The sequence below is a fragment of the Ammospiza caudacuta genome, chromosome Z, assembly GCF_027887145.1.
Source record: "Ammospiza caudacuta isolate bAmmCau1 chromosome Z, bAmmCau1.pri, whole genome shotgun sequence".
In the NCBI taxonomy this organism is placed as follows: Eukaryota; Metazoa; Chordata; class Aves; order Passeriformes; family Passerellidae; genus Ammospiza; species Ammospiza caudacuta.
In genome coordinates this window covers 85,230,154-85,246,030 of record NC_080632.1, presented here as the reverse complement: position 1 = coordinate 85,246,030, position 15,877 = coordinate 85,230,154, and the positions used below count along the sequence as shown (strand labels likewise).

The 15,877-nt window shown below is 48.2% G+C and overlaps 1 protein-coding gene across 1 annotated transcript in view; it reads right to left on the bottom strand.

Annotated features, from left to right (window-relative positions):
• Positions 1–11,852: 11,852 nt before the first annotated feature.
• Positions 11,853–15,877, bottom strand: part of ARK2N (arkadia (RNF111) N-terminal like PKA signaling regulator 2N) — a 44,489-nt gene continuing 40,464 nt past the window's right edge. Inside the window, exon 5 of the mRNA XM_058823762.1 lies at positions 11,853–14,190. Coding sequence (XP_058679745.1) covers positions 14,007–14,190 — 184 coding nt within the window. The 3' untranslated portion in view covers positions 11,853–14,006. The remainder of the gene's footprint in view (positions 14,191–15,877) is intronic.

The window sequence follows — 15,877 nt, the reverse complement described above, 5'->3', positions numbered from 1 at the left end:
GCTGCGGCCTTTGTGCCCCCCGGACGCGCCGGCGACTGGCGGCGGCCGCGCTCGGCCGGCACACAAAGGGGCGCGCGGCCAATGGCAGCGCGGGGGCCGCCGCCGGGACACGCCCCCTTGCCCGCCGCCGGCCAATTGGCGCTGAGGGCGGGGCGCCCCGCGCGCTAGGGAGGCGCGCACGCGCACGCGCGCGGCGGCGGGGTCGCGTGCGCGCGCACCCGGCCCCCGGTCCGGCCGTGCTTCCATCCCTCTGTCTGTCCGTCCATCCATCCTTCCATCCGTCCCTCCGTCCGTCTATCTGTCTATCCATCCTTCCTTCCGTCTATCTGTCTGTCCGTCCGTCTGTCTGACCGTTCGTCCGTCCGTCCATCCATCCGTTCATCCATCCATCCTTCCGCCCATCCATCCATCCATCCATCCATCCATCCATCCATCCATCCATCCGTCTGTCCATCTGTCCTTCGGTCTGTCCATCCAGCCAGCCATCCTTCCGTCTATCTCTGTCTGTCCGTCTGTCTGTCCTTCCGTCCATCCCTCCATCCTTCCGCCCGTTCCTCCATCCTTCCGCCCATCCATCCATCCATCCATCCATCCATCCATCCATCCATCCATCCATCCATCCACGCTCCCACACAATCACACCCCTGTCGGCTGCACACACAGACACACGCCACAAACACCCTCAGAGCCCCCACAGACACCCTCACAGGGGGACACCGACACCGTCACACCTTCCCACGGGGACACGGACACCGCCAAACCCCCGTGCTCCTGCTGTCCCCTGCTCTCAGCCCCGAGCCCTCCCACCCCACTCTCCCGTGGGTCACACTCTGGAGCGCCCATCCCTCACCCTGGCATTCCCTGGCACTGGGAAACCCTCAGGAGCAGGGGCACCGAGGGCTTGTCGCTGTCCCCACGCCGGTGCCACCATCCCCACGCTGTCCCGTCCCTCCTCCCCGCGGTGACACAGTGGCCCATTGTGTTGACGCCCCAGTTGCTGACAGAATTTATCCGCTGGGGCATCCCTGACCTAAAACGGCTCCGGCCGAGCCCAGAGAGCGCTGGAAAGCCTTGGGAGCACGGAGCCACTGCAAGGAACACCCGGCCTGAGCAAGGGCCATTCACCCCCAAAAACACCAAACACGCCCTATTCACCCCCAAAAAACCCAAACACCCCCCAAAAACACCAAACACACCCTATTCTCCCCCCAACAACCCCAAACACACCCCATTCTCCCCCCCAAAAACCCCAAACACACCCTATTCACTCCCAAAAACCCCAAACATATCCCATTCCCCCCCAAAAAACCTCAAACACATGCTCATCTCCATCCCAAACTGTTTTAATGGACTCAGAATCCCCGTTGCGCGGGAGGGATTGCTGGCAAAGCGCACATCCAGGGAATCATTTCACCCCACTGCAAAGCGACTTTTCCATGGCTTTCCCACCCTGCCCAGGCTGTCATTTTATTTTATTTTATTTTATTTTATTTTATTTTATTTTATTTTATTTTATTTTATATATGTTTTTATTTTTATTATTTTATTTTATATTTTATTTTATTTTTTAAATTTTATTTTACTTTATTTTATTTTTTAATTTTTATTATTTTATTTTATTTTATATTTTATTTTATTTTATTTTATTTTTTAAATTTTCTTTTACTTTATTTTATTTTATTTTATTTTTTATTATTTTTTAAATTATTTTATTTTATATTTTATTTTATTAATTTTATTTTACTTTATTTTATTTTTTTATTTTTTATTATTTTATTTTATATTCTATTTTATTTTTTAATTTCATTTTGCTTTTTTTTTTTTTAATTATTTTATTTTATTTTATATTATTTTTTTTTTATTATTTTTTATTTTTTATTTTATTCTCCCCCATTCCCCCCGCCCGCTGGGGCCGCCGTCCCGCCGTGGGGACCCCCTTAATCCCGGTTTAGCCTTATCCGTGCCGCGCATCTGGCGGGTTTAGGCGCTCGGGACGCGGCTGTGCCGTGGATTTGTGCGCCCGGATTATGGCACCGGGTCCGTGGCTGGGCTCCGTTTGCGGGTTTGTTGTTTGCAGGGGGAGGAGGGGAGGGTTGGTTTGGGTTTTTTGGTGTTTTTTTTCCTCCTGATCTGGATAAAAACGTGAGCTCGGTGCCCTGGATCCGTGTAACCCCTTCCTTGCCCGTGCCACAGCCCCGGGGCGGATGCTGGGAAGGATTAACTCGATCCGCAGGGGTCGCTGCGAGCTCTCCCCGGAGCCTTTCCAGAGCTGCAGCCTCCAGCCCCGAGGGCCCTCTTGGGCACATTCACACAGCTGCTGCTCTGAGCCCCCCAAAAACGGCGGCAGGACGAGTTCCAGGGGCCCGCTGCCTCCCGGTGCCCATCCCACCGCATCCCGGCTGGGATTTGCCCCCTTCGTGCCCTCGGGCGGCTGCTTGGCTCATGGGGGGCTCTTGGCAGGGCAGGGCTGCCTTTTGTCCCCTCTGTCACCGTGCTGCTGTGAGCAGTGACTCTGCCAGCCCCGCCGGGCTGCACATGATGATGTCCCAACAGCGTTAATATTTCCAAGAAAAGAGCAAAATTTGCTGTTTCATTCTTTCCCCCGTAATCCCAGAATGGTTTGGGCTTGAAGGGACGTCAAAGCTTGTCTAAAACCATGAGCAGGGACACCTTCCACTCCCCCAGGTTCCTTCACACCCCATCCAACCTGGTTTTGGACACTTCCAGGAGCAGCCACAGCCTCTCTGGGCACCGTGTGCGAGGGCATCCCCACCTTCACCATAAAATACTCCTTCTTTACATCCAATCCAATCTAATTTCCTATGTTTATACCATAATAAAATGCTTCCTGAGCCCCATTTGTGTGGCAGCATGGAAATACACCCGCTCCCCACCATCTCTGTCAGCAGCAATGGGTCACCCTCAGCATGATGCCGAGCTGGCTGTATCACACACACCCAACAAGGGGACACCACTTTAATTGTGGGACACTTCTTTAATGGCTAAAAACCCTCAGGGTGCCCCAGCCCACACGTGGATCCGACAGAGATGGATGGATGGATGGATGGATGGATGGATGGATGGATGGATGGATGATGGATGGAGGGATGGATGGATGGATGGATGGATGGATGGATGGATGGATGGATGGATGGATGATGGAGGGATGGATGGATGGATGGATGGATGGATGGATGGATGATGGATGGAGGGATGGATGGATGATGGAGGGATGGATGGATGGATGGATGGATGATGGATGGATGGAGGGATGGATGGATGATGGAGGGATGGATGGATGGATGGATGGATGGATGGATGGATGGATGATGGATGGATGGAGGGATGGATGGAGGGATGGAGGGATGGAGGGATGGATGGATGGATGGATGGATGGATGGATGGATGGATGGATGGATGGAGGGATGGATGGATGGATGGATGGATGGATGGATGGATGGATGGATGGAGGGATGGATGGGTGGATGGATGGATGGATGGATGGATGGATGGATGGATGGATGGATGCCCCTGCGCCTCCCTCTCGCATACCCAGGACGGTCCCAGGGGTTCATGGATGTCACTGCCATCCCCTCCGTGGTGCCTGGGCCGCCGCTGGCCCTGGGCTGGGCTCAGCCCCTCCCGCAGCCCCAGTTGCCTCGGGCAGCTGCTCCCGCGGCCCCGCAGCTGTCCCGGGCATTTCACGGGGCTCAGCCCCCGCTGCGCATCATCCCCGCCCTGCCCGACACCCGATCCTCCGCACATGCCGCGGGCACAGGTTGGTGTTAAAATTAGCCCCTGGCTCCCTCCTGCCCATCCCAGAGCAGATTTTGGGGCGCAGCACCCCCCGTTTGGGGCATGCTCCTGCCTTTGCCCCAGGCTCACAATCCCGCTCCTCCGGGATGCTCCCTGCCTCCCTGTGGGCGGGCATTCTCAGGATGCTCCAGGCACAGGGGATGGATGTCTCACGCCTCGGTGCCATGGGGAAGGGTCTCCCCTTATCCAGGAGGATATCCAAGAGTTGAAAGGTGACACAGGGCAGCTGGGAGGCCCAGGGCCACATGAGGCACATCAGCACCACTGAGGGTGACCCCAGTGCCCCCCACCGTCTGCCTGTCACAGACATATTTTATGAAAAATCCTTTCCTTAGGATTATTCCTCCTAAGAAGCTGAGAAGCTTCAAAAACAAAATGTAAACAATGGTTATCTGCTGCTGTGGAATGCAACAGGTGGATCTGTGATTGGCCTGTGTTGGATGTTTGTAATTAATGGCCAATCACAGTCAGCTGGCTTTGACAGAGAGCCGAGCCACAAACCTTTGTTATCATTCCATTCTATTCTATTCTTAGCTAGCCTTCTGATGAAATCCTTTCTTCTATTCTTTTAGTGTAGTTTTAATGTAATATATATCACAAAATAATAAATCAAACCTTCTGAAACATGGAGTCAGATCCTCAATCCTCATCTCTTCCCTCAGCCTGAGACCCCTGTGAACACGGTCACACTCTGCCCACCCTAAAGCCCTCTGTAATTTCACCCTGATATGGGACATTTCACCCCCTCTGCAAAACCAAGCTGGGTGAAACCCTTTGGGGGGTCAGGATGGTCTCAACTGGCTCAAAAAATGATGAGTCAGTTTTCTTGAAATTCAGGGGATTTTTTTGTCTGGCCTCAGGCAGGACAGTGGAACAGCCCCCAGGGAAAGGCTTCATCCAGCAGCTTTGAAGCCATGGTTTGCTCCACAGGGACATCTCACACCTCCCTGAGGCCTTTTTATGGAATCCCAGAATGGTTTGGGGCCCCAAGGGTCTCAAGTCTCAGGCTGGGGAGGCACAAAAGCCTGTTGGAATTGGGGAACAGCACTGGAGAACATCCAGGGAAAACTAGGGGTGAAAACACTTAAGGTAACATGGACAGAGAAAGGGCAAAAAAGGAGGGGAAATCTCTACAGCAAACAGCTTTGTTCCGTGCCTGGGAGCAGCAGCAACCCAAACCCAAGTGGGGACTCAAAAACTGGAAGGACTTTATTTGAGAATTTTTACACTGACATTTTATCTCTGGTTATTTTGCTGCTTTATTTTCTGCCTCCCTGGAATCTTTTTTTCTTTTCTGCTTCTTACCTTGTTTCTTTAGCTGAAAAAAAAAAGAGAGAGAGAGAGGCAATCTAGAGGAAATCATTACGCATTTGATTAAAGTGTAATATCTCAGCATTTCAATTTTCCAGTTTTATAAAGTAAGAGATAAAATAAGAAGATGGATGAAAACCTCAGCTCCAAAGAGCAGCCATTTGGGAGCAGAGAAAGGGAGAGAAAGAAAACACTTTGCAATTATTTTGCTGTAGCTCGTTTCAGATATGTGGCCCAGGATGTGCTTTTTCCCTTCTCCCTGAAAGGAGGATTTTTGGGAGCTCACAGCACTCCAAGGAACCCAGCACACACCCAGAGCCCTCATGAGGCTCATTTCAGGAGGGAGCACAACTTAAGGGGGCAGAGGGGATGAGTCCAGGGCAGGGAACGGAGCTGGGAAGGGGCTGGAGCCCCAGGAGAGGCTGAGGGAGCTGGGCAGGGGCTGAGCCTGGAGCAAAGGAGGCTCAGGGGGGCCCTTGTGGCTCTGCACAGCTCCTGACAGGAGGGGACAGCCGGGGGGGTCGGGCTGTGCTCCAGGGAACAGGGACAGGAGCAGAGGGAACGGCCTCAGGCTGGGCATGGGCAGGCTCAGTTGGATATTGGGGAATTTTTTTCATGGAAAGGGTGATTAAGCTTAGGAACAGGCTGCCCAGAGGAGTGTTGGGGATCCCCACCCCTGGAGGGATTTAAAAGCCGTGTGGATGTGGCACTTGGGGACACGGGTCAGTGGTGGCCTTGGCTGTGCTGGGGAATGGTTGTACTCAATGGTCTTAAAGGCTTTTCCAACTAAAGCAATTCAATGAGTCTATGATGCACCATTTGTATCTTACCATTTTTCTTAATTATTTTTCTTCATTATTTTTCTTTGGGGAATTTCCTTTTCCGTCTGTATGGGCGTGGCAGATGGCAAAACAGAGCTGGGGATTTTCTGATGGGTGGTGGCTGCTGCAGAATGGGAGCTGGTGGAGATTCACTGCGCTGAGTCCAAAGTGGGACATTGAATCCTTCCTTTCAATCAGAGTTTTAACTCACAATGCTCATTGCTCCCTGTGTGCCTCCATAAGGTGAGGGCAGTTTTGGGCTTTAGGATGTGTCACACCACCCTGTTTCAAGCAGAACAACCCCAGATTCACCCATGTCTCCTCCATCCTGCCCTTATTTTTGGGGAGCAGAGGTTTTGGTGTGTTTTCCTTGGTAGCCCCCCAGTGTTCTCCCCATCCCAGTATCCCAGCATCTCCCTGCAGCAGCAGCAGCTTTGGGATGCAACCAGGAACTGAGAAGAAAGGAAGGCCCTCTCCTGGAAACATGCTCTGCTGCAAAATCCCACAAATTCTGCCTCTCGTCAAGGACATTGAACTATTTTATTTATGAGATCAGGTCCTTGGTTTGCAATAACCAAAAATAAGGCAAGGTCAGCAACCCCTGCAGGTCCACATTCCCAGGTCCTGGGCTTAATATCTGGAGAAATGACTCGTTAGTGATTAATTACTTCAAAATCCCGGCTGGATAATTTAATTTCAGTATTCCATCTAAATGATTTGATTTCTTTTGCCCTTCCCAGGGCCCTTTTCCCTGCCTTGGGATGGATGTGGGCTGCATGGACAGGGTCAGACAATGGTGACTGGGTCCTGCAGCTTTAGGAAATTTTTTTTAAAAAATTAATTTAAAATAAAGATTTAATTAAAAAAATAAATACTTAATTTTACATAAATTAAATTTATTTTTAAAAATAAATTGTTTTTTTCACATCCAGAAGCCCTTTTGCCTGTTTTTGAGGGCACTTTCCCCGTTCTGGGGGATGCTGAGGAGGGTGAGACAGCAGCCAGATCCCGTATCCTCTGGCTCTGGTGCCATCTAGTGCCTTCCCAGGGGCTGCTTAGAGCCAGGGCTTCCTGAGGGAAAATATCCACGGCCAAACTGCAGTAAAAATCATTGTTATTCCAAAAAGGATGCTGCTGAGAGCCCTCACCGCTCCTTCCACTCCTTCCCAGCCTTTCTGTGGGGTTGGGAGCAGGCTGAGCCCAGCCTGGAGCCCAAGGAATGACAGGGATTTCTCCCTGGGGTGCAGGGAAGGAGAGGATGCAGGTGTAAAGATAATTGTGGAGCATTTTGGGTAATTTTGAGGACATTTTAGAGTTTTTCTGTACCATTGGACAAGCTGGGAATGCTGGCCCAGGGCAAGACCTTACACTGGCCATCGAAGGATGAGGGAGTGCTGCATCACCCCTCCAAAACTTGGCTGTAGTGTGCAATCCTGCTGCTTACTGGGAAAATAAAGCATTAAAATAAGAATTTTTTGAGTGTCAGGGAGCTCAGCCCCTCACAGAAATCTCACTCCCTGCATTGTGCCATGCCCAGGTGGGACAGCTTTAATTATTCCTAATTCCTCCTTTAGACAAGCAGATGGAGCAAAGAGGGATTGTCCAAGGAGTCAAGGATTCATCAGCTGCAAGTGGGATGGGGTTTTAATGGCCTGAGACTTTGTTTACACAGCATCCCAACCACAGAAAATGCTCGGGAAGTGTGGAGGTCTCCTGTGGGCACCAGGGGTTCTCCTTTTGCTGTGGGGGGATTGAACTAAGCAACATTTTCAACTTGCCAGGCCTCTTCTGAGACATGTTGTGAGGTTGTTTGTCGCAGACATTTCTTCACAGAAATCCTTTCTTTCGGATTTCTGTGTCTTCTGGAGGCCAGAGGCCTCAGAAGACAAAGTAAACAATTATTATCAGATGCTGTGGAATGCAACAGGGACACCTTGATTGGCTCATTTTCTGTGTTTATAATTAAGGGCCAATCACCAGTGCAAGCTAGGGGACTCAGTCCTTGAACACAACTTTGTTGTAAATTCTTTCTATCGATTCCTAGCCTAGCCTAGCAGCTCTGCAAACCTCTCTCTTTATTCTATTTAGCATAGTTATAATGTATTCTATATAATACATAATAAATCAGCCTTCTGATTCAAGAAACAAGATTCACCGTCTCTCTCTCACCAGCTGCAACCCACTCAGGCGCGGTAATAGTTGTTTTTGAAATGATCCCCCTTTTTATGAGGATTTGCTCACTGTGGTTTTGCATTATGGTCTTGGTGTGTTACCTAGAGAAGAGAAGGCTCCAGGGACACCTCAGAGCCCCTGCCAGGGCCTGCAGGGGCTCCAGGAGAGCTGCACAGCCCCTGGGGACAAGGCAGGCAGGGACAGCACCCAGGCAATGGCTCCCACGGCCAGAGGGCAGGCACAGATTTTGGCACATTGGGAATTAGGAATTGCTGGCTGGGAGGGTGGGCAGGCCCTGGCCCAGGGTGCCCAGAGCAGCTGTGGCTGCCCCTGGATCCCTGGCAGTGCCCCAGGCCAGGCTGGATGGGGCTGGGAGCAGCCTGGGACAGTGGGAGGTGTCCCTGCCATGGCAGGGAGTTGGAATTAGTTGGTCTTTAAGTTCCCTTCTAACTTAATTCTGTGATTGTGTGATTGGCCTGACACTGGGGTTCACTGGCATACAGCAATTCCCAGTTTGAAGCAGACACACAAGGATGTGGAAGAAACAAACCAGGAAAGGTTTGGGTGTTGCTGATCACGGGCCAGCCGGGGACAAAGCAGAAGCCCTGCCCAGCTGCAGATGCATTTCATCAGAGGCACCAGTCAGGCTCCAGGAGCTGTGCTCAATTCACAGCACCTACAGCAATGGAAAATGAATTTGACAGAGCACTCTTGTTTGTTTTCCCAGCTCTGATGTGGCTGCCCTGGATTCACCCAAAGCTGCCGATGCAGCGAGTAAGTGTAGAAAATTATCTGAAATTAAACTTCCAGACAGCTTTCCCCCTGCCCACTCCAGCTTTGCCCCGAGACTGTCTGAAAGATGCTGCCTTCCCAGTGGCTGGCACTCAATTCTAATTTTAAACTAAATTGCAAACCCAGATGACTAACCAGATCCATGAGAAAACTTCCAAGGGGCATTTGTGAATCAGCAGTCGTCAGGACACTCAGGATTGAATTTGCTTTTCCAAAACTCAAGATACAGACTGGGGGGATCCATGGGTTGGATCCTTGTCTGCCCTTTAGCACCAGTAACAAGAGGATTTCACCTTATTTGCACCAAAGTTGTCAGTAAGTGCAGGGTTTGTGCATCCCAAGTTTGCATTTTGCAGGCATTCTGCTCCTTCCCTGTGCAGGCAGAAGGGAAACTGCATCCCTGGGGTGCTCTGGGGATAAAGCCACAGCAGCTGACATTCAGAGATGACAGCCCCGAAAAGGAGAGGCAAAACTGGCAGAGTTTCAGCCAAGGGAGGCGATGCCTTCAGCAAAGAGCACCATTTGCAGATTCTCCAGGGGGCTGGGGAACAAAGCCACTTCAGCATAACCCCTTCAGTCCTCATTTCAAGGCAGGCAAATCAAACTTTCAGCCACAGAATTAATCTGAATTGCAACCAGTTCACTGGGGGAAACACAATACAGAATCTAACCTGGTTCTGGGTAGTTTTCATCAGTTTTTGTGTTGCCCCAGAAATAGCAATTCCCACAAAGTCAAATGGCTCCTGCATAAGGAAGTGCCAAGAGCCACAGGAGGAATTTTAAATTTTCTATCCAGTGTACCCTGAAGCCTACAGACTCTGGGTATCTCTTGGTAATAGAGAAGAACAGACTCAGCAGATATTTTATCTGTCCTCTTCCCACATCTGCACCAAACTCCAGAACAGGGTTCTGTTCTCCCTCAGCTGCTGATAAACACAAAGTAAAATCTGAGACTGGTTGGCTGTGCAATGACCACCCGGCCCTGATTTTGTATTTTCAGGCTCCACAAATGCCAAGAACTCAGTAAGGCTGAAGACCACTTTACCTTCATTATCCATATTGGTACTTAAAATACATGGATAAGTATTCTTCCTGATTTGCACTGGGAGCTTTCTCATGTGATAAATACATATAAAGCCCAGCAGAGGTACTGAATTATAATCATTATTATTTTTATTCCCATTCCCATTCCCATTTTTCCATTCCCCCCATTTGTGAGGGGGCTGGCAGGCAGCAGGACCCCACGTTCAGTACAGGGCAGTTTTGCTTTACCATCCTCCTCTTTACTTGTGGCTCCAAATTCCCCCACACAATTTTGTGGCTCTCTGAACACCTGGCACCACCCTGAAGCATCAGCCCCTGAGCCAGGCAGTGTCACTGACAGCAGAAGGTGTCTGGGGGATGGCACAGGGGGATGCAGTCACAAAAATAATGGTGGGAAGGCTGCTCAGACACCTGAAGGACTCAGGTGTGTGGGGAGGTGGAGGCTGTGCTGAAACTGCATCCCTGGAGGGGATTCTGCAGGGCACAGAGAGCCCCAAAACAGAGAGGGCAGGGAGCTGCTGCAGCCAGTGCAGAGGAGGCCACGGAGCTGCTGCCAGGGCTGGAGCCCCTCTGCTCTGGAGCCAGCCTGGCACAGCTGGGGCTGTTCAGCTGCACCAGAGAAGCTCCAGGGACACCTCAGAGCCCCTGCCAGGGCCTCCAGGGGCTCCAGGAGAGCTGCACAGCCCCTGGGGACAAGGCAGGCAGGGACAGCACCCAGGCAATGGCTCCCACTGCCAGAGGGCAGGCACAGATTTTGGCACATTGGGAATTAGGAATTGCTGGCTGGGAGGGTGGGCAGGCCCTGGCCCAGGGTGCCCAGAGCAGCTGTGGCTGCCCCTGGATCCCTGGGAGGGCCCCAGGCCAGGCTGGATGGGGCTGGGAGCAGCCTGGGACAGTGGAAGGTGTCCCTGCCCATGGCAGGGGGTGGAATTGGAAAATCTTTAAGGTCCCTTCCAACACAAACCAAACTGTCCTGGGATTCTGTGACAGGCAGCAGCCACTTGTCACTGGTATCTGTACATCCTCTGGCTGCAAGGCTACAGGGGAAGTGTCAGTCTTGCCCTGGTCTGAGATAAAAGGAAAGTTTTGCAGCCAAGAAATCACTTAAACATTCTGGAAGTACAAATTAAATGTGTTACAGCAAGAAACAGTGCTGAATTTCAGCAACTGTAACCCAGAATTTACAAGCTTAATTTGTAGATGTGACAAACAGCAGCATATTTGATGGAAGTAGAAGGAAAAAAACCCCCAACCAATCAATATTGTTTAAATAATACACTCTATTTTATTTTGTCTTAAAATAGTTTAACCTTTATGCTACAGACTTGTTTCAAAAAACAGAAGGTCTCATCTTGCACCAAAAATATATATATTTATATATATATATATATATATATATAACACTCTGTTTTATTATTATTTCTCTCCAAAGACCATTAAATACTAGATGGAAAATGAGAACTAAATAGTGAGTGTCGAGAAGAATCGAATTTTATTTTTAACTAGAGCCGCACATTTTAAACATTTATATTCCGAGCAATGATTTGTCTTCACTACAGAAGATTCCAAGCTCACACTCCAGCAATTCAGGAAAACTGCTAAACCCTGAAGGGCTCGAGCCAATGCACACTGAGGTCGATGGGCAGCCCCACACCGACCCCAGTGGGTTCTGCTCCAGGCCCCAAGTGCATTGGTTCACAGCCATACAATGGCTAACTTCTCTCTTTCCTGCTGAGAAGAGCAAAAACCACCCAGGCACGTTTTTGCTCTTTTTACAAAGAAAAAAAAAAAAAAACAGAAGTTAAAAAAAATTTAAAAAAAAAAAAAAAGGAAATAAAACCAAACTATTTCCCACCTATATCCAGTGATTGCTTTTTTCAGATCACTAGCCTTGAAATTTGTTAAGAGAAAATACATAGTGTTTTAAATAAAAGAAAACCTGCATCGGACTACCATACATGAGCTGTTTAAATAAACACAGTGCACAGTTGGAGGAAGTTTGGTTAGGAGGCAGTTGTTTTTATGTACACGTGGAAGTCACATCATATACAAACTGAAAACCAAGGAGAGATCGTTTGCATTTCTCACGGAAGGGCTGCAGACGGGGTCCCTGCAGCTTTCCTCACAACCACTCCTCAGGAGACTCTGTGAAACGGGAAGCAGCAGCCACAGGAGGTGGCTGTTCCAAAGTTACCTTTACAGCAGGAGTGTGAGCCCACAGCTGATGCAAAGATGAGCAGAAAGGATGGGCAGAGCAGCACGGGGCCTCTCCCTGCTGCGGGGCCAACAGGACCCATCCATGCTCCCCTCCCTCCCACAGAAAGGAATTGGTCACTGAAAACACCACAGGTATTTCTCTGGCCATGCAGGACACTTATGTTCAATGTTCTAGAAAGCTGGAAATGGGAATATCAGTCCTTACCTAGCTGTTGTGTAAAGTGCAGCATGAGCTGTTCCGCTTATGGAAGAAACAGATGTTTGTTACTAAAGATTCCCCCCTGCTGGGCTGTTTTGCCTTTATGTGACAACACAGGTAACTCTAATTTTTTATTATGCCCACAGATAAAATTAAGGGAAGCCAAATAAATTTTGAAAACCAGCCAGTACAAAAGGAAAGCAGAACTTCCCATGTCCTGACCACCATTGTTCAGCTTTAAATAGTGAAAAATCTAATGGCAGAGCTGTACAAAATTCCCAATAGAAACATCTGGAATATGAAGGAATGTTTCAATTGCACAGTAGACATTTAAGGTGAATAATATCATCTTGTCAAAGTTTAATCTTTGGTTTTTGCCTTGGGAAAGGCTCAAAATGACAGATGAGGGGCAGGAATTTCCATGTACACCACAGAAACTGCAGCCCGCTAAAGTGAGTTGTTCCACTGATTCTGGTAAATATTCTGGTAGAAGGTGTTTCCTGAATCTTGGCATTTCCAAAACTAGCAGGAGAGGCATGATTGAAAGCCAGGGAAATGGTGCAGATTATTAATTTAAAACAAAAAAAAGTTAAAAACCACAACCTTAGTTTGTGACCCTGATCCTGCAACATCTTTCAGGACAGTTTTAAGCACTTGAGTGGCCCCACCAATTCCAGGAACAGGTCCCAGCTGACCACCCCTTTGCCAGGCTGGAGCTTTGGAATCTGCTTGGGATTTGTTTTCTGTTTTCTGAGATGGTGAATGACGCAAACAAGCAGCAGTAGAGATGGGGACTGTGAGTAAAACATTTAATTCCTCTTCTTCATCTACTCCAGGCAAAACTCAGATAGAGGTAATAATAATAATAAGCTATAATTAAAAAGGAGATGGAGGCTGGGCCTTTTTATTACCTTTTCCTGTGCTTTTGCAATGTTTAGCTGTTCCTAAGTCACTACTATTACTATTTTAGCCATTCCAAGCTGTGGGAATTGACCAGTGAAACACAGTAGTCAAGTGGACAGAAGACTCAGCACTGAAGAGTATAAACTATAAATTACTTTGAAAATAAAAAATGTTTTAATTAAAAGCTGTTCAGTGCATTTTTTATGGGCCATTTGCATTAAAGACAATCCCTCCTGCTGGTAACATAACCAAATCAGTTTGGGTAAAAATACTCCTGGCCCAAATTTTGGAAGTGTTGAATAACCCCAGTTCCACTGAAATCAGTGAGGACACAGCATTTCTCAAAATCACTGATGCTCACACAGCAACACACTAACTTCTACTAACAAACTCAAGATACTGATAAATTAAAAAAGTCCTGGAGTCGGGAGGTGGGGAGCGTGGCAGGACGTAAGTTTGCACGCAGTTATTTCGTTAGGTGTACACGCACACGTTAGTAACTGCAGATGTGTTTTAAATTTGGTGCTGTTAATTCTGGGCGGGAATCCTCCTCGGAGAAGGCAAAACCCTTTGAAGTGATACTGAAATCAGACTACATTCCTGTGTGGAGGTGGAGAACCGCCGTGGGTTTGGGTTTCTTGGTGCCAAGGACGGGGCTCAGGAGGTGATGGCGTCACCGCTCTGTGCCAGGGAGGGCGGGAGGGGAGGGGGCAGAGCACAGTGACACGGCCTTACAGGAGGTATTTGCGCCTGGTGTCCTCGTCCAGAGTCAGATCCACCACTTCTGGGGGCGAGGACCAGTTCTGCTGGGGAGCCACTGCTGTCCACGGCTGCGCGGGCTGGGCGCTGCCGAAGGGCGAGCCGCGCTTCCAGGAGGCCACGCTCTGGATCACCCCTCCCCTGGGATGCACACACCTGCACGAGGAGAGGGACACACACAGCCTCAGGGACGCTGCTCAGCGCACACAACACACCCCCTCCTCCAGCTGCTTGTTGTCTGGTTAGCACTTCCCTCTCCAAAGTGGACTCTCCACTTGTAGAGTCTGCGGCATCTCAGATGCCCAGTGAACAAAGCTGGATTTAAATTTGGGGATTAAATTATTCCAAAGGAATGCTAGTGAGTGTAATGTGATCTGTCACAGACATCTTTTTATGAAAATCCTTTCCTTACGATTTTTTCCTCCTGAGAAGCTGAGAGGCCTAAGGAACAAAAAGGTAAACAACAATTATCTGCTGCTGTGGAATGCAACAGGTGCATCTGTGATTGGTTTCATGTGGTAGTTTCTAATTAAAGGCCAATCACAGTCCAGCTGGCTCGGACAGAGAGTCTGGGACAGCTGCCTTTGTTATTCATTCTTTTCTATTCTCAGCTTAACTGACCTTCTGAGATGAAACTTTTTCTTCTATTCTTTTAGTATAGTTTTAATGTAATATATATCATAAAATAATAAATCAAGCCTTCTGAAACATGGAGTCAAACCCTCGTCTCTTCCCTCAACCTGAGACCCCTGTGAACACCATCACAGTGATCCTCCTTAAAAAATATGTGCATGCATCCCAAGGATCTTGAGGAAGCCTCCCCCACCATGTGTAATCCCATGCACAGTTTCCTGATGCGGCTTTACCCACTGGACTTTCTAAAAAGAGAAAAATCTGCAGTGAGGCTGCCTATGAGAAAATGAAAAGTTATACTGCAGTATTAAATCAAAGCCATATTAAAACAAGGAGGTAATGATACTTACATTACAATAATTGCAAAAGAGATCTTGCTAATTATGTTATTACAGTCGTTATGCCTGACTTTTTTTTCTTTTGGTCTTTTTAACTGAAAATTACAAACACTCTGGGAAATGCTCACTGACAACAGTTCAGCCCCACTTCAGCAAGACATTTAAGCTTTAAGTGACTGCAGCCAACGACACTAAAAGGTGTATTTGAAGATAAGGCTCCAGTGCCCTGCTGAAGCACGATACACAGGTACCTTCCACACAGCATTTTTACCTATTATACCCATAGTAGATACATGACAAATGAGTCTCAGGTTAAGAGCAATTAGAGAAAATAAATGCAAAATGAAAGGTAGAATGATTCTGTGTATGATGAAGTGATGACAGGAATTTATTAGAGGCTTTAGGATGATCACTCAATTTTAAGCTGTAAATCCTACACAGGCATTAATAAAACTTGATACCTAGTGATCCAAAAATTGTTTTGCTCTTGCAAGCACTGGTAGTGGCTGCAGCTCCTCCTGGCTGCATGGATAAACACGAGGTGCTCTGGCTGCTGGGGTAACCTTTTCCCATTTCTTTGTGAAGGCACGTGTATTTCAGGAACTCCAATTTCCTGCACTGATCAAATATCCCTGACATTTACGTTTTATTTATTCCAATTTACATCCGTGCTATTTATTTTCTCCAAAACTACTTAAGTTATGCTCAGCTCTCTTGGTTCTGGTTGGAGTTTCGTGAAATAGAATAAAAAATCTCATTCTCTGAGCTGTAACTTCTCTGAATATAAATGTCTCATTGCCTTCTCAGATATGCTGCTTGGGTTTAGATGTGATGTTCAGAATAGCTCTTTTATTACTTCTTCTGTCATAAAA